The sequence below is a fragment of the Phyllostomus discolor genome, chromosome 1 (genome assembly GCF_004126475.2).
Source record: "Phyllostomus discolor isolate MPI-MPIP mPhyDis1 chromosome 1, mPhyDis1.pri.v3, whole genome shotgun sequence".
Lineage (NCBI taxonomy): Eukaryota > Metazoa > Chordata > Mammalia > Chiroptera > Phyllostomidae > Phyllostomus > Phyllostomus discolor.
Window position 1 is genome coordinate 167624150 of NC_040903.2, and position 26665 is coordinate 167650814.

The following is a 26665-nucleotide window of genomic DNA, read 5'->3' on the forward strand; positions in this document are numbered from 1 at the left end:
GAGTCACATATATCTGAATTTAACTGTGAGTAGAAAGTTAAATATTAGTTACTATGAAACTTCTCTAAGTGTCTATAAACCAACTCACATTTTTGCTTACACTATTTCTCAGGATGACAAATTTTATGTTTGTATTACATAAGAATATTTAAATTTTAGGGCATTTGTGGATTTTTAATATTCTGGGATTTGGTAAAAGGATTTTTTTTTTTCATTTAAAAATATATTTTATTGAATGTGTTATTATGGTAGTCCCATTTCCCCTCCCTTTATTCCCCTCCTCCTTTACATCCCCTCCACCCACATTCCCCCCTCCCTTTAGTTCATGTCATGTCATGTACATATAAGTTCTTTGACTTATACATTTCCTATACTATTCTAAACCTTCCCCTGTTTATTTGCTACCTACCATGTATGCTACTTATTTTCTGTACCCTTTCCCCCTTTCTTCCCCCCACCGACCCCCGGCTGATAACCCTCCATGTAATCTCCACTTCTGGGATTCTGTTCCTGTTCTAGTTATTTGCTGAATTTCTCTTTGTTTTTGTTTTAGGTTCATTTGTTGATAGTTGTGAGTTTGTTGTCATTTTACTGTCCATATTTTTGGTCCTCTTTTTCTTAGATAATCCCCTTTAACACTTCATATAATAAGGTCTTGGTGATGATGAACTCCTCTAACCTTGACCTTATCTGGGTAGTACTTCATCTGCCCTTCCATTCTAAATGGTAGCTTTGCTGGATAGAGTAATCCTGGATATAGGTCCTTGCTTTTCATGATTTTGATTGAATACTTTCCAGCCCCTTCTTGCCTGCAAGGTTTCTTTTGAGAAATCAGGTGATGATCTTATGGGAACTCCATTGTAGGTAACTGTCTCCTTTTCTCTTGCTGCTTTTAAGACTCTCTGCTTACCTTTACTCTTGGCTAATGTAATTATGATGTGCCTTGGTGTGTGCTTCCTTGGGTCCAACTTCTTTGGGACTTTCTGGACTTCCTGGCAGTCTATTTCCTTCTCCAGATTGGGGGAGTTCTCCTTCATTATGTTTTCAAGTAAGTTTTCAATTTCTTGCTCTTCCTCTTCTCCTTCTGGCACCCCTATGATTCAGATGTTGGAATGTTTGAAGTTGTCCTGGAGGTTCCTAATTCTCTCCTCATTTTTTTTCTATATTATTTTATTTTATTTTTTTTAAATATATTTTATTGATTATGCTATTACATTTGTCCCATTTCCCCCCTTCTCTCCCCTCCACCCTGTACCCCCCTCCCACCCACATTTCCCCCTTTAGTTCATGTCCATGTGTCATACTTATGAGTTCTTTAGTTTCTACATTTCCTGTACTATTCTTGCCCTCCCCCTATCTATTTTCAACCTACATTCTATGCTACTTATTCTCTATACCTTTTCCCCCTCTCTCCTCCTCCCACCCCCCTGCTGCTAACCTCCATGTGCCCTCCATTTCTGTGGTTCTGTTCCTCTTCTAGTTGTTTACTTAGTTCCTTTTGGTTTTGCTTTAGGTGTGGTTGTTAATAATTGTGAGTTTGCTGTCCTTTTACTATACATGTCTTTTCTTTATCTTCTTTTCTTAGATAAGTCCCTTTAGCATTTCATAAAATAAGGGCTTGGTGATGATGAACTCCTTTAACTTGACCTTATCTGAGAAGCACTTTATCTGCCCTTCCATTCTAAATGAGAGCTTTGCTGGATAGAGCAATCTGGGATGTAGGTCCTTGTCTTTCATGACTTGGAATATTTCTTTCCAGCCCCTTCTTGCCTGTAAGGTCTCTTTGGAGAAATCAGCTGACAGTCTGATGGGAACTCCTTTGTAGGTGACTGTCCCCTTACCTCTTGCTGCTTCTAGGATTCTCTCCTTCGTTTTTACCTTGGCTAATGTAATTATGATGTGCCTTGGTGTGTTTCTTCTTGGGTCCAACTTCTTTGGGGCTCTCTGAGCTTCTTGGATTTCTTGGAAGACTGTTCCCTTTGCCAGATTGGGGAAGTTCTCCTTTATTATTTGTTCAAATACGTGCTCAATCTGTTGCTTTTCCCCTTCCGATTCTGGTACCCCTATAATTCGGATATTGGAACGTTTAAAGGTGTCTTGGATGCTCTTAATCTTTTCCTCAATTTTTTGAATTCTTATTGCATCATGCTTTCCTGCTTGGTTGATTCTATCTTCCTTCTGGTCCACTGTATTGTTTTGAGACTCATATTCCTTCCTTTCACTATTGGCTCTCCTCCGCGTGTCTTCCTGCATCTGTTTTATGGTAATCTGCATTCTTTCATCTAAATTTCGTCCAAAATCCACCAGTTCCGTGAGCTTTCTGATCACCAGTGTTTTGAACTGCGCATCTGATAGACTGGCTAATTCTTGGTCACTCAAAAGGATGAGTCCTGGGGGACTGATCTGCTCTGTTGAAAACATGGTTTTTTTTTTCCCCCTGTCTCTCCTTTTTTTTCCGGTCTGGTTGCTCTTGTTACGGTGGGGGGGGCGGAGCCTTAGGTGCTCACCAGGGCTGGGCACCCCAGTCGCTAGATTGTGACGTTATATGTGGGGGCGGGAGCGGGGCGGGAGAAAACAATGGCGGTAGTTCCATTCCCCTGGACTCAGACCCTTGTCTGGGGTTCTGGGCCGCGACTTCTGCCCTGGTCCACAATCGCTACCCCTCTGGGTCTGCCAGCCGCAGCTTGCGTACTCAGGGATCACCGCTGCCTTCTTGGTCACCGGATGGCTTTTGCGCCGATTTCCCGCCAAACCTTCCCCCACCTCCGCGTGCCGCCGACCCGAGCCAGCCCCGCGCCCACCGGCTGGTCTTCTCCTACCAGTCCGGATGAATGCGTCTACTTCAACTTCTTGGCTGCCCTACTTCCATTCAGATAAATCCTCTGCTGGATCTGGGTGTTAGTCTGATAGTAAATTATTGTTGTAAATTATTGGTTTTCTAATCTTGGTTGTACGAGGAGGTACAGTGTGTCCACCTATTCCTCCATCTTGCCGGAAGTCCTCTCCTCATTTTTTTTTGAAAAATATATGTTAGTCACTGTTTCTTCACTGTGTTCTGGTTGAATGTTTATTTCTTCCTTCTGGTTTAAACTGTTGATTTGAGTCCCAGTTTCCTTCCCGTCATTGTTGGTTCCCTGTACATTTTTCTTTATTTTACTTTTCATAGCCTTCATGTTTTCCTCTGTTTTGCTACCATACTCAACCAGTTCTGTGAGCATCCTGATTACCAGTGTTTTGAACTGTGCTTTTGATAGGTTGTCTATCTCTTCATCGCTTAGTTGTATTTTTCTGGAGCTTTGACCTGTTCTTTCCTTTGGACCATATTTTTTTTTGTCTCGGTGCACCTGTTGTGTAGTAAAGGGTGGAGCCTTAGGTCAACTTTCTTCTTTTTAAAGGGTAGATGCTACATTGTATGTATACCACATTTTGTTTATTCATTTGTTTTTCAGTAGGCACTTGATTTGCTTTCACCTTTTGGGTATTATAAATAATGCTGCCATAAACATGGGTGTACAAATATTTGAGACCCTGCTTTCTCGGTAGCCAATCTTTTTTTGTATTTTACTTTGTCTATTTAGTATTTAAAAAACTTACCTTATATAGAAAAATAATTGCAAATGGAAAGTATTATTTTAAAAAGAAAGTAGTTTCATGTAAGTGGATTTTGTAGGTTTTGGTAGCCTTTGTCTTGAGTTGGGTATCATGGGAATTATGTGTGCTGATATACAGTGTCAATTGTGAAGAAATGCTTGGAAAGTCACCCACAGGTGATATTAGAGAGATGGTACCAAAGTATGTTTTTATAAGATACTTCCCAAACTTAGAATTTTTCTTAAATCTAGAATTTTAATAAGAATTCTCCAAGAATGAACAAAACATTTTGTGTTTTTATACATAACCTCCATGTTTTCAAAGCTTTGGGTTCACTTGAAATTGTGCCTGGAGTATAATCTATAGTTAGGTACCCATCGTTTCTCTACATTGTTTTTAAAAACTTTAAAAAATACATGTTAGTCACTTGATAACAGGAAGTACAGATTCCTTAAAAGAATTAATTAGGGTCCTACTAAGTGATTAGTGTAGTAGATTCTATTTTGGGAACTGACTTCCCTTTCCCTACTTTTTGTCACTTAACCCTTCAATTGATATATCAGTCCCTATGAAAGAGCTTTGGGAATGCTCACTAGTTATTGGGGACTTTGGGGCATTTAACTAACTACACATCACTTTCTCATCTAAATCACAGAGGACTTAAAGGAATGGTTTTTTTTGTTTTAAGAAAAAGAGGTTCTAAACTTATAGAGTGTTTCTTTGCAACACCTAGAGTTTTTTCATGCAAGAATGAAAAAAAAACACAACTATTTGTATTTCGTTATAAAAAGAAGGTCAGAAAGGCTAGGTGTAGAGTATACCCTGTTCAGGAGTCAAGGAAGAAAAAGACTGGTCCTCAAAACAGAAAAGAGAGGAATGGCTGGATTGAGAGATCTCATGCTCTTTCAACTTTTCCTGGGGACTGATTGGAAAGTGAAAATAATGGAACTAAAGCTTCAGAAGGTACATTCAGGAACACAATGAATTGTTTTGTTACTAATGGTTACTGATCCTTTCTCATTTTGACTTTTCTTTTGCAATTTTCATAGAAGTCTATCTACTCATTTGGATTCAGATTTTAGAGAAAATTTTACTAATGTGAGTTATCACATCAATTTGATTAGTTTTGATATAATGTTGATTTGATATAGTTTGATTAAGAATAATCAGTGCCCTGATAGAAACCAGTTTTATTAACTTGAACAATTATTTGCTTCATTTTTAAGATTTATCTTTAAGAGCTGAATTCTTCAGATTTTCATGTAGGGTGGCACTACTAAACTATAAAAGGCCATGTGGATTCATCTACTCTTAGAAGTAGCAATGGATGGTGATAAAAGTTGGAGAGGCCTAAATTATGCCCTATTCTAAACACACCTATGCCCTATTCTAAACACACCTTTAGAATAGGGCATGATTTAGGTGTCTCCAAAGGTGTATTGTGGTGCAGAAGTTCTACAGTGTATGTAGGGAGTTTTATGAAGTAGTAATGAGTATGCTCTTACGTAACTTACTTTCCACAAGTTTCAGAGACAAGGATTGATACAGCCAGTTCCACACAAATGCATATGCCATTCGCTGAATTGTACTCTTCTGCTATATCATACCAAAGAAACATCCGTCATAGTATCCTTTGGGATTTATATCCTTCACTTTCTTCTCTCCTTAGGTATGGATGAACGAGGAAGTACGACATCTTGGGGAACAAGTGGTCAACCAAGCCCCTCTTATGACTCATCTAGAGTAAGTTTGCTCATCAACCCTTGATTAAAACTATAAATATAATTTGCTAAATAATTAAGTTCTTTCATATATGAACTCAAGTTCTTAAAGAGAAATGAAGATTAACTTATTTTCATTAGAATGTAGAATACCCAGTACCTTCATAGTAGATTTAAAATTCTTTCCATTAACTATCAAATGTTGAGGATTTATTTTATCTCCTAAAATGAAGAAAACATTCCTGGTGTAATTTCTACACCTGGACTACTTATAATAGTCTTTACTAAAATTGGAAGAGCTTGGAATGCCTCACTAAGTATTCTCCATAAATAGCCATTTTCCTTCATGTATTGTTTATTTGTTTTTAGAGATGGCACTAGCTTTCAGAGTACCAGCTTCCACTCTCCTCTCTTCCATTCTTGCTCCAGTAGTCATCAGCTGTTTATATCAGGGACTCTATAGCCCTGTCTCTTGGAAGCATATCAAAACACGTAATAACAGATGACATTTCTTGGTTGGCAGTTATGAGAAAATAGGACCAAGCTAACATACTGCTCACTGAAAGGTCAACAGATTAGAGCTTCTTCCAACAATGAACAAACAGAAAATCCTCCAAATCTTAAAAAAATTTAAACTGAGGGATTGGAAATTAGACCAAAGAATTGGTGATAATATTAAATGCTGTGTTCCCAAACTTCCTAATAAATTGGTGAGGTTAAGAGGTATATTTTCCAAAAGGTCATATTTTGAATGATTAATGAACATTTATTTCTCTCAGAATTAACCAAGAGAAGATAAACAAGCATTTACCCCTAGAAGCAAATTGTCTTTAAGTGGAAAGAAAACTGATTTATGTGATTGGAGTTCATGGTCTCCAAATGGGTTATGTTTGGCATTGAAAAATTCTTACTTAAAGTACTTATTCAAGTATGTGGTTTTGCTTTACATGGGCTGTAGCCTATGTTTAATTTATTCCAAATAACTTCATGAAGAACTAGGATAGTCATTTATAATCCAAAAAGATATAAAGAGTGACTGTTAAGAAAAATTTTAGTGTTTTATTTTTAGAATCAGTGCTGAGAGAGCTGGTTGTAGTGTAAAAAGCACTGCCCTGTATCACAAGACTTGGATTTACTATCTACTCTGCTATGAATTTGACATTTACTCTTGGATACCTTATTTTATTTGGGGGATAGTTGAAATGGTTCATATCCAGATTTTCTTCCACCTTTAAAAGTTTTTGATTTTTTGAATAATATTACGAATAGAAAAGGTAAGTTTCCTGTTTATATTTTGAAGTAAGGATTTTACATAGTGAGGAACACAATACTATTCATTACTACTGGATTATTTTTCTTTTTAATTAAATATATTGGGGTGACATTAATTAATCACATTACTGTATTTTGCCATGTATAATGTCCTCCTATGTATAATGCATGCCCATGTTTTTAGCACAGACTTTCAGGAAAAAAGTCTTTTCATTTTAATTTTTTAAAAGATTTTATTTATTTTTAGAGAGAGGGTAAGGGAGGGAGAAAAAGAGGGAAAGAAACATCAGTGTGTAAGAGATACATCAGTGGGTTGGTTGCCCACTGCACGCCCTCAACTGGAGACCTGGCCTGCAACCAGGCATGTGCCCTGAGTGGGAATTGAACTGGCGATCTTTTGGTTCACAAACCAGCTCTCAGTCCACTGAACCACACCAGCTAGGGCTTGAATTAATTAAGTAATTAATTAATATCTAGAAAGAAAATTGATTGTTTAGGGTATTATTTTGCATACAGATATTATTATTGCTTTCTAGAGTTATGCTTTTAATACATAAGCATAAATAAAAATTAAAAACATTTATATAAATACAGAATTAGTATTATCCATGTATAATGCACATCCTTGTTTTTCCCTCAAAAATTTGGGCACAAAAATATGCATTATACATGACAAAATATGCTACATAGGTTTCAGGAGTATAATTCTATGATCATTTTCTTTCAGAGACTTGAGTTACTGTGTGATAACATGCTTTTGTACCTTATGTGTACTTCCCTTTCAAGCTTTCGATTTTTTTTCTGTTTGAGTACTAAAGAGGATTTGAGGAGAAGAGAACATGATAATGTGTCCAAATATTTATATGTGTGAAGATCTTGAAATGAAGTTTGCTTCTAGAGATGGACTTCAAAGCAAATCTTGCTTTTTCTTTTTGCTATTTGATATACAGTTGAAACATAAATGTCATTTTTTAGTCATTATTATTTTTGACTATACTGTGTCCAGTGAGAAGTTAAATTTACTTCATAGTAACATAGAAGTTAAATTTATTTCGTAGTAAACTTCATAGTAAACATAGAAAACTTTTAAACATAGTTTTCTATTTTAAAAAACAAGATTAATCCCTAGATATTTTCAGTCTGCCATGCTAATGTATATGTGTTTTGTATGTGTGTATAATACACACATATTTCTATCTGTGTACTGAGAGATCAGAGTGGTGATTTAATGCTGCCCTTCTTAAGTTTTGTTTGTATTGAAATCCACGTTTCCACTAACTCTTCTATCCTAGTCATAATTTTGAATCTAAAATAATTTAGTGAGCTAGTTATGTTTCATTTACAATTTCAAAGCATTTATTTTTACCCTGAGCTCTTCTTAGCAGCAAAGACATTTATGGATGTGTTTGAAACTCTTCTCAGCAGTTCTTTATGGGAAGATTATCTGTTTTTTGGGTTTTATTAATAAACACCATTCACTATCTTGGCCATTATTTTCATAAGGTAAGGATGGATATATTTTGTTAATGAGAATCTCAGTTAACCAAAGTACATAATTTTCCTGAGTATTTTAGTATGTTGAGTTTTTTAAAATTCAGAAACAAGTATTGGTGTTGGCTAAAAATCATTTTGATATATTTCAGTAAAATTGTAATTTTAGTAAATAATAATTTTTTGCAATACTATAAAACCATATTTGGCATATGTACTCTATTAATACTGCATATTACTATGTATTTTACTTTGTAAGATTGTCCATACAAAATCATATGGGTTGAACTTTTTATTTAACAGCTTTCAAGGGGAATGTTCTCATCATTGTGTTTGTCTGTTACCAGTTCTTTCAGAAGTAGGAAAAGTCACTCTAGCAGGGCTCCTGTTGTGTCTGGTGTGTCTTCCCAAATCCACTAGAAAAGTAGCCTCACAATGTACAGGTGGTATGTTTGAGTTTCTGGTTATCAGAATTACTACAGCACAGCATTCAGTGCAGAATTTTTTTAGGCAGACACAGAAATAAATACTTTACCTAATAGTGGCTATAGAAGAAATGGTTGGCATTCTTAGGAAATGTGGAGATGAGAGAGAACATGTTTCAGACACTCAGAGGTAAGTAGCATAGTATTTGTGGTGTGTATCTCAGACCTCTCTACTTTAGTTAGAGTCCTGGTCTCTGCACCATTGACCTACTACTCAGGTACAGAACAAAAACACATATGAACAAATAACGTCATGATGTGACTAGCACTGCTAATTCAGAAATATGTGTTAGTGGTGATCAAAGTTAAAGCTACAGAGATTGAAATGAGCAATTAAAATCTCAGATAGTTTAGATGTGGGTAAAAGGTATAGTTAATGAGTTTGTCCTGCCACTTTCTTATTTTTTTTATCCTTTCCTGAAAACAAATATTTTCTATATTTAACTTTATATTAGGCATATAAAGGTCAGAGAATATCACTATTTCTCTTAATAACTATAGTGTTAATGGTTTCTTTCAGTTTCAATTTTGTTTTTCTTCTTTAGAAGGCTTTGGCTAAGAGCACAGACTCTGGAACCAGACTGTCTGGATATGAGTCCTGTTCCTGCCACTTAACTACCTGCGTGATTCTGGACCAGTTACTTACATTCACTCTATCTCAGTTTACTCATCTGGGAAATGGGATAGTGTGGTGTGATTATTTTGAAAGGTCATTGTGAGGCCCTGGCTGGTGTGGCTTAGTGGATTGAGTGCTGGCCTATGAACTAAAGGGTTGCTGCTTTGATTCCCAATCAGGGCATGTGCCTGGATTGTGGGCCAGGTCCCTAGTTGGTGGCATGTGAGAGGCAACCACACTCTGATGTTTCTCTCCCTGTTATTCTCCCTCCCTTCTCTCTCTAGAAATAAATAAATAAAATCTTAAAGAAAAGGTCATTGTGAGAAATAAATGAGATAGTATATGTAAAATGCTTAGTGTCTGTTTATAAATGTTGACTTTAATTTTATGTACATCAGAATTCATCAGTTAAATTTATATGTAACAATTAAACAAATCAATGAATACATTTGCAAATGGTTTCATTCTAAGTAGAATGAGTACGAATTATTTGCTGATTCAGTGATAATATACTTTTACTTCTTTTAGTTGTGTAAAGGACATAATTGAAATTGATTTCCTTCCCCTTCAGTTGTTCCTTTCTTGAGAATGCAGGATTCTTCTGACAAAAACTTTAACATAAAAGTTTTAGTTTGTTTAGTACAATACTTTATACAAAAGGGGTGCTCCATACATATTTGCTGAATATAATCAAATATGGGAAGAATTATTAAATTTACTAGGTCATGTTTAGAGATCAAGGAAGGAAAGTAATGAAGTTGACTTAAGATGGTGAAGCTTGAAGTGGATGGTGGTGGTATTAACAGCAATAGGCCTTTCTACTATGCTTACAAATTGTTGCTATGATTGATGACACTACATAGTGGAGCATATTATTTAAGATTACAACCTCTGGGGAGTTGTAGTCTGTGACCTAGGACATGTTACTTAACCTCTTTGTATCTCAAGATTCTCGTGTCTAAAATTATGATGATTTTATACATACTTTGTATAGAGTTTTGGTAAAGATGAAATGTAACAATAGCTATTAAGTATTTCATTTATTCATGTAATAAATGAAAGTTGCTAATACTATTATTAGCACCGTTGTTATTACCTTCAAATATTTAATATTTCATTGTGCATTTTAATGGATATACTTCCTCATGTGCAAATTCTATTTCTGAAATGCAGTCTGATCATTTTAGTTCATGGAAATCCCAAAGGGTCATCTTATGTTGGTTTTATTGCCTCAGCTCTCCTATACAACCTGGGCCAAGCTCACAATACTGAAGTGCCATTGGGGTTTGTACCCTGGCCTAGAGGTTAGGATGGCTCTCACAAGAGAAAGAAGTGTTCTTGTTGACACTCTTTTGTAAGGTAGAATTTTTCATTTCTTAATTTAAAAGGTAGAGGAATTCACTGGTAGGTAACTACTAATAGAAATTATATTTATAGACACCATTGGTGACCAGGAGTTGGCATTTTAATCATGAGCATTTTTCAGGTTATATATAATCTATTATGGTAGTTATTTTTGGGAAAAAAGTAGCATTCAGTTGAATTGGGTTTGAGTGCTTAGTTTTTTCTAATTGTTAAATTTCTACCATAGTTTTCCCCTTCTTTTTATAACATGGTTTGTAGAGTGAAAGAATCATATGTATGTTGCTCTTCCTTTTGTCCCTATTTTGCACTATTACAGAGTTTTCAAAATTAGAAGGTATATTAGTTATTTACATCCAGTGCTTTTTTTTCATAGATGAGGAAACTAAGACTTAATGAGTTTGAGATTGAGCTAGTTTGTGATGTATGCTTTTGATACAAAGTGCCTATGAGATTTGGCTGGATTGTGAATTCTATGCTAGTACTTTTTAACCCTCTTACTTTAGTATTTCCAACTCAGAGAAAAACTACCTTAAATTTTCTGTCATATACTGAAGGAATGATAAAAGAGAAAGTAGAAAGGTGAAGGAGAAGAGGATCTGTAGTTGATATCCCAAAAGAGGACACTGGACATGACATGGTAAAAAGAAATTTGCTTAGAAAGTATGGTGTATTGTGAGGCAGAATAGCATAGAATTTAAGAGCTTGAATTTTGAAATCAGGTTGTCTGGGTTCTATTTTTGGTCCCCTACTTCTTAGTTATATGACCTTAAGCATATTATTTCTCTTTACCTCAAACTTTTTTTATTTTCTTTTTTTCATTGAAAGAATGGGGGAGTTGGTACTAATAATAACTACCTTATTAAGTTCCGGACATAAGCCTATTAGTGGAGAAGGGGAAAACCAGTTATGTGGTGATGAGTTGGCTTTAAACTACTTGGTTTAGCTGCTGTATATGACTCAGCACAGAGTAATTTCAGGGACTTTCTATTAAGGGATAAATAGTAGGTACATTTTGAGGTCTTTTATTTTAATGATTTCTGTTGCCTGTCTCAATAAAGGGATATGAAGGTTTGGTTTATTTAAAAAACATCAGCAGTGGCCAGTTTTCAGACCAGTTTTCAGGAATACACATGGGTGGCAGCTTGATAAACCAGGTTAACTAAAAAGAGAAAATGTAAGGATACAAGGATTTAGGAGTTGCTCTAGCCTCCTAAAAGTCATATACAAAGCCATATAGATCAGATACTTGGACTAAGGGAAAGCAAAATAAAATAAAAATTTAACTAGAGCAAACATATGTCGTTTGGCTTCTGTTGACGTAACTTTCCTTTTGGAAATTGAGTTCATGAGGTTTTCTGGATGCATTTACTGCCAGACGTGGCTAAAGGACTCCTGGACCATTTCTGCTAGATGTAGTTAAAGGACTCCTGGACCATTTCTGCCAGATGTGGCTAAAGAGATCTTTAATTTTGCTCAGCACTCTCTCTATTCTTAACAGGGTTTCAGTTTCTTTTCATTCATGTCGAAGAGCTAGGCTAAGAGCCACTCTATAGTTTGATAGGTAGTGAGTTGAAGATGGATGGGGTAACAGAGCCTTAGTTCCCCTCACATGCTGTCTATAAAAATACACATAGGTGTCCTGGCTGGGTTGTTCAGTTGGTTATAGAGTCACCCTATGCACCAAAAGGTTGTGGGTTCCATCCTTTGTCAGGTCACATACCTAGTTATGGGTTCAATCCCTGGTCAGGGCACATACAGGAGGTAACTGAGGGGTGTTTCTCACCTGTGTCTCTCTTCCTCTTTCTCTCTTGAATAAAACATATCTCCAGGTGAGGATTTAAAATATGTGCAGAGATCATTTTTGACCCCAGGAAGTATTATACTGGCCAGAGTTTTGGGAGAACTTGGTGTGTAGTTCATTTACATTTTACAGTAGAGGCTTTGGGGATGTCTAGGGGTAAAGAGAACCTGTGGTTTTCTTTTTCCAGCAGAACATGATGGCATGGAAACCACCATTGTAAATAATGATGATAATGTCGTCTGTCTGCTTTTAAGTAGCTTGTGGCTTATTGTGGTCCCCAAGTTTTAAGATGCTTATGTTTTTAAATGCTCTCAGTTTCTTTCTTAATTGTAAAACATGAATAAAGATATGTCTTAGAGTTCAGGAAATATGGTTGGAAATACAAGTCATATTTACCTAAAGAGTGAAATAAATTATAAAACCTTAACTCTATTAAGGTAGCAAACAATTAATTACCAGATTAATTTCATTGATAACTGTGAGATTACAGGAGAGGGCAAGATTACTTTGGGTAGTCAGGAAAAGATTTAATAGAAGAGGAAGTGTTTGAGTAGGACAGACAGTATTTGTACAATATGAATAAAGTTGAAGTAAAGGCAACTTTCTGGAAATGTGGAATGATGAAACCACAAGTACAGATTCCTCCCAAATTACAAAATTCAGTAAATAGGAAAACAGTTTGCTTGTAGGTAAATGATGTGAAAAGGCAAGTAACCTTTCTGTAGAAGAATATAGTACATTATTTGGGAAGTAGAGAGCCAGTTAAAAATAGACTTTTACACAGGTAATGACACAAAGTGTTTTAAAATCAATATGTTGTGGTATGAAGGATGGAACCAAAGTAAAAGAATGGCAAGAAATAAGATGATCTGGTAAGATGTTACGACACAGACCCACTTGCTGTGAGCTAAAACTTGGATTGGGATGGTAAGATCAAGATCAGAAAATAATGGAAAGAAGAGAAATGTCACAAAGGGAAAAAACTGACATACTTGGTAACTGAGGAAGATATAAAACCATATAGATGTACTGTCCCCTAGAATGACAACTGCCAAATTAAACTCCGCGTGTTTTTTTTTTAAGCTTGGAGAGGTTAGCTATGGTTGTGTTATAACAGCTACCAGATTATCCGATTTTGATAGTTTTCCTTGTAAATGGGAAAATGTAGCTGTGTGAATAAAAAGTAAATAAAATAGTTTACCCACTGACCCTCATTTGTCAGTACTGATGTGTAGTAAAGATTAGTGTTACTGTCCTTTAGACAGATATTTCCTTTCTCTAGTTTGTTTATTGTTTCCTTTTTTATTTTTAAAGGGGAAAGTGGTGTAGGTTTTATAGCTAGTAGGAGTTCAAATGCAATAATTAGAAAGGACACACAAATTTTGAAATAGTATTTTATGCCTCTTGATCTCAGGTACAAAACACGAGATGAAGCAGTTAAATAGCAAAGCAAGACAGGAGGGACAGAATTAAAGTAAGTGTTTCCTATATATTGCATCTGTGTTCCCATTAATCTCTGTTTTGTTATGTAACTGCTCCTTCTGAATGTTGTGAATGTGAAGAAAACTGTGGGTAAGAAATGGGTGTATTTTAAAGTTAGGGTTAAATAAACCCATGAGGGAAATGTTTGTAACACTTGGTTGCATTCAAAATAGCACATGCCTATATATTGTAATCTTAATGTTCTTTGATAAGAAAATAATTGAGTTAAGATGATATAAGCCCCTTTAAATCTCTTGCCAACGGATATTTAAAATGAAAGAAGTCACGTACCTATCAGATTGTCCAGGGTTCATGTTAAGCCAGTCAAACTTATTTTTTCAGTATAGCCATTCTTCTAAGGACAGTGCCTGTCGAGATGCTCTAATACAAATCTTTTGGAAAGAGCCTTTACATCAGTTTTTCACCTCACTGTGAGTTTTGCTAACTTTGTATGCCTATGAAATAGCAATTCTCTCTTTTTTCTAAACATTGTTTAGTCTTTGAAGTTAATAAGTAGAAGTCAAAACATAAATCTTTGAATCTCTTTTGTGTCTCTTATAATTGTTGCGGTCTTACTTTCTGCAGCTTTTAAATTATTTCCTCTAAACTTAGAAATAATTGAGGACAGACTGAGCTAAATGTATTTTTAAGCATCCTTAGCCTATTTCATTAATAATCATAACTAGCATTTGTCACAGTATAGTTTAAAACCTTTCACATGTTGCCTATCCTAAGTTTCAACCCAGTCACAAATCATTTTCAAAATCCTGTACATTTTAAAGGTTGAGGGAATTTAGATTTAGAGATGTAGAAAACTTAACCAGATATTAAATACCTAAGACTAATACAGCTCTAAATTACTGTCTTTTTCTATCATATTATACTTGCCAGAGTATAAAAGAGATCCCAAGACAGTTGTTATTTCTACTTGTCAAGGACTTTAAAGATAGATATTTTAGAAGTTGTAACATGCTATCATTACTTCTTACAGAAATATTACTCACTTTTATATGTAAAAAAAGCCATGTAATAAATCAGATAAGTTTGCTTCCTGGTTTTACCTTATTTGACCTTGGAAAAGATAAAATACTTAATTTCTGAGCCTCAGCTTTCTCACCTCCAGAGAGATTTATTGCATAAGAAATGTGTAAGAATTAAATGGAGGAAGTTTTATAAAGTCATGAGTAGAATATCTAGAATTTAAGTAGTATATGTGTTTCTCTTTTTACATTGTCTCATGAGAAGTATACAGATCCCTTACAAAACCATGTCAGGAATTTTACAAATCTTGGATGCTCCTCAGGGAGAAAGCTGTTTTGAATTCCTGGAGTATGTCCTAAACAAGATGAGGGACTATTACACTTTTTAAATACTCACAAATAGTTTCTATAAGTCAGAAAAATAAGTTATGTTTACTAAACTGAAACTATTGGAAAAGTTTATTGCATTAAAGATCTTGGAATGTAAAATTATTGGGGGGAGGTAGGTAACCCAGATTCTTAGGGATGTAGACTAAAAGAAGAGGTTTCAGTTTCTGAAATCTGTTTTAAAGGATATTTATATCACAAGATAATTATAAGACCTAAATGAGATTATGTAGTTAAATACAGCATAATCAGTTAATTTTAGTTTCTTTTGTGATGTACTTTTGTTGTCATATATTTTATGTTGTCATATATGTTGTCATTTCCTGAGAATAACAAGTTTGGAAAATTTTCCTTCAACACACTGAACTGATGCTTAATCTTTTGTGCTATCAAATGAAATAATTATTTGGTTGTAGTTTCATGAAATAATCAACATGCTCCATTTTGCATAGAGCAGAATTTATTCTTGTTTAGTATAGGAAATTAAGTGATTAAACAATAAAGTACCAGCTGTCCTGAACCAAATATCGTCTTTGCATTGGTGATACCATTATATTCCATTGAGTTTATACTTTTCTGAGTTAGTGCTCTGTAAATATTGTTCTTGATTTGCCACTAACTCTGCCTTACTCTTTTAGATAACTTTTCTTTAGTATCTTTCTTCCCACTTTGGAATCTTACAGTCTTCTTTTGGATTTTTGTACTCTTGTTTGTGGGGTATTCACATTCTTTCTTCTACTTTTTTATTCATGAAGCATTTATTGAGATTCCACTATTTTGTGCTCACTAGAATTAGTTGGGCAAAACAAAAATTATTAGTTCACATACCTTGGGCAAAAGTAGTGCCCATTCTCATGAGGAAAACAAATTATTATACTATAGAAAGATAAAAGTTCTAATAATGATGGCCCAGGGAGAGTAGAAGCACAGAAATAAAAGCAGTACTTAGTTATGAAACCTCAAGGGCATACCAAGTGAAAATGATTATCTATTTTGTAATACAAAAAACAGAGGACTTAAGCTCAAAGACTTCTTCCATTAGACAAGTGAACTTGGTCAAATTAGTTACTTATTCTGGATATTAGTACCTGACATGTAAAACAAAAATTTTGAACAAGATTATAGTTTCTTAAACTGTGCTTCATAGGATACATATTAATAAATAATTTACAAATTCAGCAGTCCATGGTCCACTATATTTATGTATTATTGAGTTAAAGGGAATTAAACAGAGTTCTTTGTTGGTGTTAGATTTTTATTTTTAATGTTATTATAAATTGTAAATCTTTAAGAAAGGAATAGAATATACTTCACATATTTTCCCAACAATGCAGTCCTTCTATGTCACTTAGGAATTGAATGTGAAGGTTAGTAACAGTCTCAAGAAATAATAAATTGGACAGCTTATACATTTAACTATTAATTTTATATCTGTGATCCATTTGAAGTTTATTTCTGAATAAGGTGTGAAGTAAGGGTCCAGTTTTTTATTGGTACCATTGTTTAAGAAATTATTCTTATTTTCATTGAATTCCCTTTTCATTGTTAACTCTGTAAATCAATTGACATATATGTTGGGTTCAGTTTTTAACTCTATTCTGTTCTGTTGGTTTATCATCACACCAGTACCTTACTGTCTTTATTACTGTACCTTTAAAATAAATCTGAATATGAGATAGTATGTGTCTTCCAACCTGTTATTTGGTTTTGGATTCGTTTGCCTATCTAGGTGTTTTGCATATAAATTAAAATATTTAAACCCAGTGTATCAGTTTCTACGAAGTCTTCTGGATTTTGGTTATGATTGTGTTGAGCCTATAGATTGGTTTAAGGGGAATTGATACTTTAGTAATGGGGAGACTTCTGAACCATGAATGTGTTATATTCTTCCATTTACATCTTCTTTAATTTCTCTTAGTAATATTTTATAGTTTTACTGCACTATATCTTGCACACACTGAACATCTTGCACAACTTTCATTCAGTTTATAACTAAATTTTTAATGTTCTTATAATTTTTAATTTCCAATTCTGTAGATTTCTGTATATTGACCTTATATCCTGCTGTAGATTTCTGTATATTGACCTCATATCCTGCACCTTGCTAAATTCACTAGCTAGAACATCTTTTTGGTACATGCTGGGGGGTTTTGTGTTTGGATAGTATGTCTTCTGTGGACAATGAGAGTTTAATTTTTCCTGTTCAATCTGAAATTTTCCCCTTATTGAATTGGTATGGTTTCTTGTGTAATGTTGAATTAAGGTGTAAGAGTGGATAGCTGTGCCTTGTTCTTGATCTTGGAAAAACCATCAACCTGCCACCATTCAGTATGATATAACTGTAGGTTTCACTGATGTGCCTTAATAGATTAGGGAAGTTCCCTTTTATTCCTGTTTTGTTGAGTATTTATCAAAAATGGATGTTAGATTTTCTGCATCTATGGAGATGCTTATATAGATTTCTTTTTTAATGTGTTACTGTGGGAATTGTATTGATTGCTATTTTTAATTTTAAACCAAACTTGTATTCCTGAGATAACACTGGGTTATTATGTATTGTCCTTTTATGTATTATTAAATTAGATTTTTTAAAATGTTATTAAGAATTTTTATATTTGAGTAATACTGATCTGTAGGAATTTTTTCCTTGTAATGTCTTTGTCAGAATTTAGTATCACAGTACTACTGGCCTCAATGAATGGGAGTTTACCAATGAAGATATGTGGCCTGGAGTTTTGTTGGGGGGATGATTTTTAATTACAATTTTAACTTTTTCATGAAGGACTATTCCAGTTATTTTTTGAGTGAGGTTTGTGATTTTAAGAAAAATGATTGTTTTATCTAAGTTGAATTTATTGGCATAAAGTTATTCAAAATATTTTTTATCTCTTAAATATTTGTATTAGTTATCTCTTGCCACATTAACAAATAACCAGAAACTTAGTGCCTTAAAATAACATACATTTGTTTTCTCACAGTTTCTGTGGGTGAGGAATTTGGCATAGTGTATCTTTGTCCTCTGCTTCAGGGTCTTTTACATGGCTGTAAGCAAGATATTGGCCAGAACTGGGGTCCCATTTGAAAGACTGATTTGGAAAACATCTGCTTCCAAGCTAATGTTTTTTTTTTTTTTAAGGCAGTATTCAGTTCCTTTTGGTTTATTGAACCGAGGGCCACAGTTCCTTGTTGGTTGTTGGCTGGAAGCTGCCCACAGCAGCATCTTGCCAATTAGGTCTTTTCATCATAACAACTTAATTCATCAAAGCCAGCAGGGGAGGGGTCTGCTAGCAAGAAGACACAATGGAACATAATTATAGACATGACATCCAGTCACTTTTGCCGTATTTTATTGATAAGAAGCAAGTTATTAGGCCAGTTCACACCCAAGAGGAATGGTTTATATACAGATGTGAATACCAGGAGACAGAGACTATGGGGGCCATTTTAGAGTTTTGTACCATCCTCTCATTCCTGATACTGATGAATTGTTTCCTCTTCTTTCCTCATCAGTATGGCTAGAGGTTTAATCTATTTTATTGACATTCTCAAAGAACTATTTTTTTATTGTTCTTTTCCTGTTGTGTTTATTTTCATATGTTTGACTCTTACCCTTACTTTGAGATTAATTTGCCCTTTGTTTTTCAAATTTCTTAAGGTGGAGGTTGAGATCACTCATCTTTTTTAACAGGCATTTTTAGTACTATGAATTTTTCTCTGACCATGGTGTTATCCACATCCCATAGTTTTTGTTATGTTGTGTTTTCATTTTACTCAGTTTAAAATACTTTATAGCCCTGGCTGGCGTAGCTCAGTGGATTGAGCGTGGGCTGTGAACCAAAGTGTTGCAGGTTCAATTCCCAGTCAGGGCACATGCCTGGGTTGCAGGCCATGACCCCCAGCAACCCCACATTGATGTTTCTCTCTCTCTCTCTCTCTCTCTCTCTCTCTCTCTTTCTCCCTCTCTTCCCTCTCTAAAAATAAATAAATAAAATCTTTTTAAAAATTAAAAAAAGTACTTTATAAATTTCCAGTTTAGTACTTCCTTGACCCATGAATTATTTACAAATGAATATGTTTAATTTTGAAATATTTAAGGATTCTTAATTTAATTCTATGATCAGAGAACATGCTTCTGTGATCAGAGTAGTTCTTTGTGTAGATTTATATTTCTTTTTGGTATTACTTTCCTTTTGACTAGTGGACTTCCTTTAGTATTCCTCATTGTGTAGGTCTGGTTGTTAATGAAGTTTTTCATCTTCCATGTATCTGAAATATTCTTCATTTTTTACTAGGTATAGAGTTATAGGATAAGCTACCTTTCGCTTTTCCCCCTTCCCCAACAATAATAGGATGCACTTTGTTTTCCCCTCTCTTAGAGATCACCATTCCGGCACTGCCAATGTCCAGTGTCTCAAAACTGTTGTTGAATGTATTTTTAGTTTGGTGATTGTTTCAAGTATGAGGGTTACTTTGTTCTCTGTTACTTCATACTGTTTGGAAGTAGATACGGAAATAAAATTCTTAGTTGGGCTGATCTGATGGGGATCAGTGGAAGCCCTAAGAGCAGCACAAATGAATGAATGGAGAAATGAAGTCATTACTATTAGCTTTTCCTGCGCTATTAGCTTTTGGTACTGGCTTATGTAAGAGATTCTTGGAATTTTGATACCTTATTTGCTATTGTGCATTTGCTTTCCTTACTGTCAACTCTCCCTAAGTATTTGTCTACTGATATTTTGTAATCAAAAGCCACAAATATGTTTTTTAATACATTGAGATTAGAAATCTATCACTGACTGTGTAATCTTAGGTGTGCTCCTTGGCTTTGTGAATCTTTTTCTCATCTCTGAAATGAAGCCTCAGTCTTAAAATTTTTCACCTGGATTTCCAGATTCTGATCAGGTATAGTGGTGATGAGGGTTCATGATTTATTTTAAAATACAGTAAAAACTGTTGATCTTTGAACAACATACATTTGAGCTGTGCAGGTCCACTTACATGTGGATTTTCAAAAATAAATATACAGGGTGGGGCAAAAGTATATTTACAGTTGTTTCTAGGGGAAATAATACAGTCCATAATAAGTAATAATACAAGAATAAATTCTGTGTTACGTGTACTCACAACTGTAAACCTACTTTTGTTCCACCTGTACAATTGGCTCTCTGTAGGCCCGGATTTCACATCCAGATTGAACCAGTGCTGGTTTCGACCCAAAAGTTATATGTAGCTGTTTGCCTGCACTAGAGTTGGTGCTCTAACAAAACCCTACTCTACCCTATACCCCGCCCCTCTTGCTTATCCACATTGTTCAAGCGTTACCTGGAATCTGTTAATTTACCTAGTGTGTTTCAGGGACTTTTCAGGGTCTGCTGGATTGTTTTAAAGTGTTTGCAAGGTTAAAACTATTTTCATAATACTACTAAGACGTTATTTGCCATTTCAGTCTTATTCTTTCCTGAGTATACTGTGAAATTTCCAAATCCACATGATAGATGATGATGCCTTTGCTCTGACAGCTCTTGTGTTTTTTTTTTTTTTTTAATTTCTTAGGTATAGTTTCTAATATGGTAAATATCAGTGGGTATGTCCCACATTAACAAAAGCTCATTGGGTTCTCAGTATTTTTTAAGACAAAAACATTTTTTTATATAAGAAGCCATGAGACCAAAGAGATTCTGAGACATTGAAAAGTGGTTGGCTTAATGGAAATTATTCTTTATTTAAGTGTGTAGTCTATTGACAAATTTCTTAGTACTGCAGATTAAAAAATTAGTGGCTAACATTAATTCATCTGCTGTCATAGTTCCAAGTCTAAATGAGTTTTCTATCATTCTCTGACTTTCAGAAAGTTATTTAAATTCTCTAAGACAAAATTTCCTCAACTATAAGATCTGGGTAATATAGTATCTATATATAGTTTAAATTAAGGGATATAATACATGAAAGCCCTTAATACAGTGCTGGCAGGTATTATATTAGTTAATTGATTTAGTAGACACTCAGTAAAAGTTAGCTGTGATTATTTTGATACCACAGAGGTATGATTGACATTTCTGTTTTTTAGTTATCAGCATGTTTCGTTCTGCTCTACAGCATCCTTAGCAAATACTTATGCTATTTCTTTACCTGTCTGGCAATGCTCATTTGCCTTTGATATTTCCATTTGAAGCTGTGCTGTTATATTGCCATTTTCTAACCTGTTCATACTTAACCCAGAAGTATCAATTGGAAGTTGGCAGAGAGACTTGGGCTTTATTTAAAATTTCACTGGTCATGCCATGCTGTCTTGCCCCTTAGACTAATAGGTAGTCTGATAATACTAATATAGATTAATTGTGCAGAACAATAGGAAGCTTCTTGCTGGCAGTTGATAATTCACAATTTGAGTCTGTGTTGTAATCTTGGTTACTCTGAGGTTTAGTTTTTTACTATCTAAAATGATAGCAATCTTCATTACACTTTCCGCATAGTGTTAGTTTTAGAATCCCCTGTGAATTGGTATGAAGTATATGGCATTCTTATTAATTCCAGCTCTGCTAATATCTTACTTGCAGATCTTTAGCAACACAGTTAGATTAACTGGTATGTCTTTATCTGCATAGTAGGTAAAATGAGTGTGAACTATATAAGGAGGGACCCAAAAATCCCCAGAATTTATTCATAAAAATTGTGCATTTATTCTTACATGTTTAAACTTCCATCACCTTCAGAGTACTCACCATGTGATGCAATAAACCTATTGAGATGTTTTTCTATTGCTCAGGGTTTGTTTTCCTTTTTTTTTTTTTTATTTAACCCTTATTGTATTTTGACATTACCTTTTAGTCCTCTTATATACTCCTCCCCTCAGCAGTTACCACACTGTTGTCCATTTCCAGGAGTCCTTTTTCATTTTTGCTCAATCCTTTCATCCCCTAACCCCACCCCATATACTAGCTGCCATCCTGCTTTCCATCTATGAGTCTGTTCCATTTTTCTTGTTAGTTCAGTTTCTTCATTAGGTTCCATATATGGGTGAAATCATATAGTATTTGGTATTATTTTTTTCAGTCTTGCTATATTTTATTTTTGTTTGTTTCTTTAAATATATTCTATTGGTTATGCTATTACAGTTGTCCCAATTTTTCCCCTTTGCCCCCCTCCACCTGCTACCCCATTACTGCCAGCAGTTCCCTCCTCAGTTCATGTTCATGGATCATGCACATAAGTTCTTTGGCTACTCCATTACTGATACTGTTCTTAATATCACCCTGTCCATTTTGTACCTACCACTTGGTGCTTCTTAATCCCTGTACCTTTCCCTCCATTTTCCCCTTCCCCCACCCAGCTATTAACCCTCCTAACAATCTCCATATCTATGATTTTGTTCCTGTTCTTCTTGTTTGCTTGGTTTGTTATTTGGATTCAATTATTGATCATTGTGAAATTATTGCCATTTTAATGTTCATTGTTTTGATCATCATCTTTTTCTTATATAATTCCCTTTAGCATTTCATATAAAAATGGCTTGGTGGTGATGAACTCCTTTAGTTTTACCTTGTTTGGGAAGTACTTTATCTTCTCTTCAGTTATAAATGATAGCTGGATAGAGTATGCTAGTTTGTAGGTCCTTGGTTTACATCACTTTGAATACTTCTTGCCAATCTGTTCCAGCCTACAGAGTTTCTTTTGAGAAATCACCTGATAGTCTTATGGGAACTGCTTTGTAGATAACTCTCTGCTTTTTTCTTGCTGCTTTTAAGATTCTCTCTTTATATTTAACCCTTGGCATTTTAATTATATGTCTTGGTGGGTCCTGGTTGGGTCCATCTTGTTTGGGACTCTCTGTGCTTCCCGGACTTGTATGTCTATTTCCTTCACCAACTTAGGGAAGTTTTCTTTCATTATTTCAGTTTCTTGCTTTTTCTCTTCTCCTTCTGGCACCACTATGATTCAGATGTTCAGAGATGTCCCAGAGGTTCCTACACCTGTCTTATCCTCATGTTTTCTAAATTCTTTTTTCTTCCTGCTGTTCTTATTGAATGCTTTTTTCCTTCCTTGTGTTCCAAATTGTTGATTTGCTTCTCAGCCTCATCCCCTTCACTGTTGGTTCCCTGTTGGTTCCCAGGCAGTGGCATGTAGATTTTTATTTATTTCACTAAATGCAACCTTCATTTCTGCCTGGGTCTTTTTAATGCTGTTGAAGTACCCATTGAATTCCTGGAGCAGCCTGATAATAAGTGTTTTGAAGTGTGCATCTGATAAGTTGCTTATCTCCATTTCATTTAGTTTTGTTTTTCCCCTCTAGGGTTTTATTCTGTCCTTTCATTTGGGCCCTATTTCTTTGTCTCCTCCTTTTGGCAGACCCCTTGTGTTTGTTTCTGTGTATTAGGTAGACCTGCCTTGACCTTAAGACTCCCTGTCTTAGTAGTATGGCCTATTGTAGAAAAATACACCCATCAAGTTGTATGGGCCAGAGCTTTAGGTAATCACCAGGCCAGGGCTACCCTTGTCACTGCTCTGTGGCTCTGTGTAGGGGAAAGCTCGGGGAGGGGGCAGTGCCACTGCCTGGTGTCTGGATTTTTGCCTGGGAGGAAACTCTTGTTTCAGCTCTTGCTTTGCATTCTAGCCATGTGCTATTGGTGCCCTTCCAGCTGTTGACCTGGGACTGAATTCCATAAGGGGTAGGTCTTTGTGAGTAGTAAGTCTGTTGCAGGCCCTCTAAGAAAATCTCTTGAGAATCCCACAGTTTCTTCTGTCACCTCAACCCCCACTCATTTTTATAACCAGCAGTTATTGGGTCTTATCTTCCTGGTGCTGAAACCAGACCTGGGCAGGGTAGTCTGGACTGGAGCTGGGACCCCTCACTCCTGAGGTATCCTTCCTGATCTTTATCCACCACACGTGGATGTAGGACTTCCTGTTCCTGTCTATGCACATCTCCATGCCTCTGTGTGTCTCTATGCCTCTCCATGTCTCCGCCCCTCCCACATGCCTGGATGAATGTAGCTTTTTTAAATCCTTGGTTGTTGGACTTTTATACAGCTTGATTATCTATCTAACCATTGTGGGTGACATTTGTTTTGTAGTCTAGTTGTATTTTTTGCTATAGTTCTATGTGGAGGTGAGGTGTAGTCTACACTTCCATCTTGACCAGTCTGACTAATTTATTTCACTTAGCATAATGTTCTCCAGGTCCATCCATACTCTTGCAAAGGGTAAAATAGTCTTCTTTTTTATGGCCAAGTAGTATTCTATTGTGTAAATGTCCCATAGTTGTTTTATCCACTCATCTACTGATGGACACTTGGGCTGCTTACGTATCTTGGTGATTGTAAGTAGTGCTGCAGTGAACATAGAGGTACTTATGTTCTTTCAAATTAGTGTTTCGGGTTCCTTCAGATATATTCCTAGAAGTGGGATCGCTGGGTCAAAAGGCAGATCCATTTTTAGCTTTTTGAGGCATATCAATACTGTTTTCCACAGTGGCTGCATCAATCTGCATTCCCACCAACAGTACAAAAGGGTTCCTCTTTCTCTACAGTCCTTGACAGCACTTGTGTTTTGGTGATTTATTTATGATAGCCACTCTGACAGGTGTGAGATAGTATCTCATTGTGGTTTTAATTTGCAGTTCTCTGATAATTAGTGATGTTGAGAATCTTTTCATATGTCTATTGGCTATCTGTATGTCCTTGGAGAAGTGTCTATTCATGTCCTTTGCCCATCTTTTAATAGGGTTGTTTGTCTTTTTGGTGTTGAGCTTTATAAGTACTTTATCAATTTTGAATATTAACCCCTTATTAGATGTGTGGGTGAATATGTTTTCCCATTCTGTAGATTGTCTTTTTATTTTGTTGATGATTTCCTATGCTGTGCAAAACCTTTTTAGTTTGATGTAGTTCCATTTGTTTATTTTTTTCTTTTGTTTCCCTTGCTCTGGGAGATATATCCAATAAAAAATTGCTACGAACATTATCTGAGATTTTGCTACCTATTTTTTCTTCTAGGATTTTTATGGTTTCAGGTCTAAAATTTAAGTCTTTTATCCACTTCAAATTTATTCTTGTGTGTGGTATAAGAAGGTGGTCTAGTTTCATTTTTCAGAAGGTACCTGTCCAATTTTCCCTACAATATTTATTGAATAAACAATCTTGAGGTCATTGTATGTGCTTCCTTCTTCTGTCAAATATTAACTGATTATAAAGGTGTGGGTTCATTTCTGGGCTCTCTATTCTGGTCCATGGATCTTATGTATATGTTTTTATGCCAGTACCATGCTGTTTTGAATACTGTGGACTTAATAGTGTAGTTGGATATTAGGTAGTGTGATTCCTCCAACCTTGTTCTTCTTTCTCAGGATCACTGTTGCTATGAGGAGTCTTTTGTGGTTCTAAATAAATTTTTGTAATATTTGTTCTAGTTCAGTGAAATATATCATTGGAATCTTGATAGGAGTTGCATTGAATCTATGGATTGCTTTGAGTAATATGGACATTTTAATGATGTTAATTCTTCCTGTTCATGAACACGGTATGTTCTTCCACTTATTTGTATTGTCGTCTTTTTTTTTAATCTAATTTTTATTGTATTTTTTCCATTACTGTTTAGTTTTCATATATCTTCCAACCCCTAGCAGTAACCACATTGTTGTCCATGTCCATGAGTGACAGCTAGAGTGGTGAGGGAGGTTAAGGGGGTTGAGGAATTGAGCAAAAAGGAAAAAGGACTTATTTGTATCTTCTTTAATTTCTTTCTTCAGTGTCTTAAAGTTTTCCGAGTACAGGTCTATTACATTCTTGGTTAGTTTTATTCTTATATATTTTATTCTTTTTGAAGTAGTGGTGAATGGGTTTCTTTAATTTTCCTTTCTGTTGGTTTGTTATTGGCATATATAAATGTAGCTGATTTTTATATTAATATTGTTTCCTGTTACTGTGCTGAATTTATGAGTTTTAGTAGTTTCTTGGTGGAATCTTTGGTGTTCTCTATGTTCAGTATCATGTCATCTACAATGTCCAATTTGGATGCCTTTTTTTTCTTTTTCTCGTCTGATTGCTATGTCTAGGACTTCTAGTTCTATGTTGAATAAGAGAGGTGAAATCAGGCATCTTGTCTTCTTCCTGATCTTAAGGGGAACACTTGTAGTTTTTGCCTTTTGAGTATGTTATTGGCAGTGGGTTTGTCATATATGGTCTTTATTATGTTGAGGGATGCTCCATTCCCACTTTGCTGAGTATTTTAATCATAAATGGGTGCTGGATTTTATCAAATGCTTTTTCTGCATCTATGATAACAATCATGTGGTTTTTATATTTTATTTGTTTATGTGGTGTATCATATTTAATGATTTGTGACTGTTGTACCAACCTTGCATTCCTGGAATAAATCTGACTTGATTGTAGTGTATGATCTTTTTGATGCATTGCTGTATTCAGTTTGCTGATATTTTGTTGAGGATTTTAGCATCTATGTTCATTAGAGATACAGAC

The 26665-nt window shown here is 35.2% G+C and overlaps 1 protein-coding gene across 1 annotated transcript in view; it reads left to right on the top strand.

The window, feature by feature from the left end:
• TCF12 (transcription factor 12) overlaps nt 1-26665 on the top strand; it is a 377803-nt gene that overhangs the window by 142336 nt on the left and 208802 nt on the right. Inside the window, 1 exon segment of the mRNA XM_028505802.2 lies at nt 5261-5334. Within this exon segment, the coding sequence (XP_028361603.1) occupies nt 5261-5334 (74 nt within the window).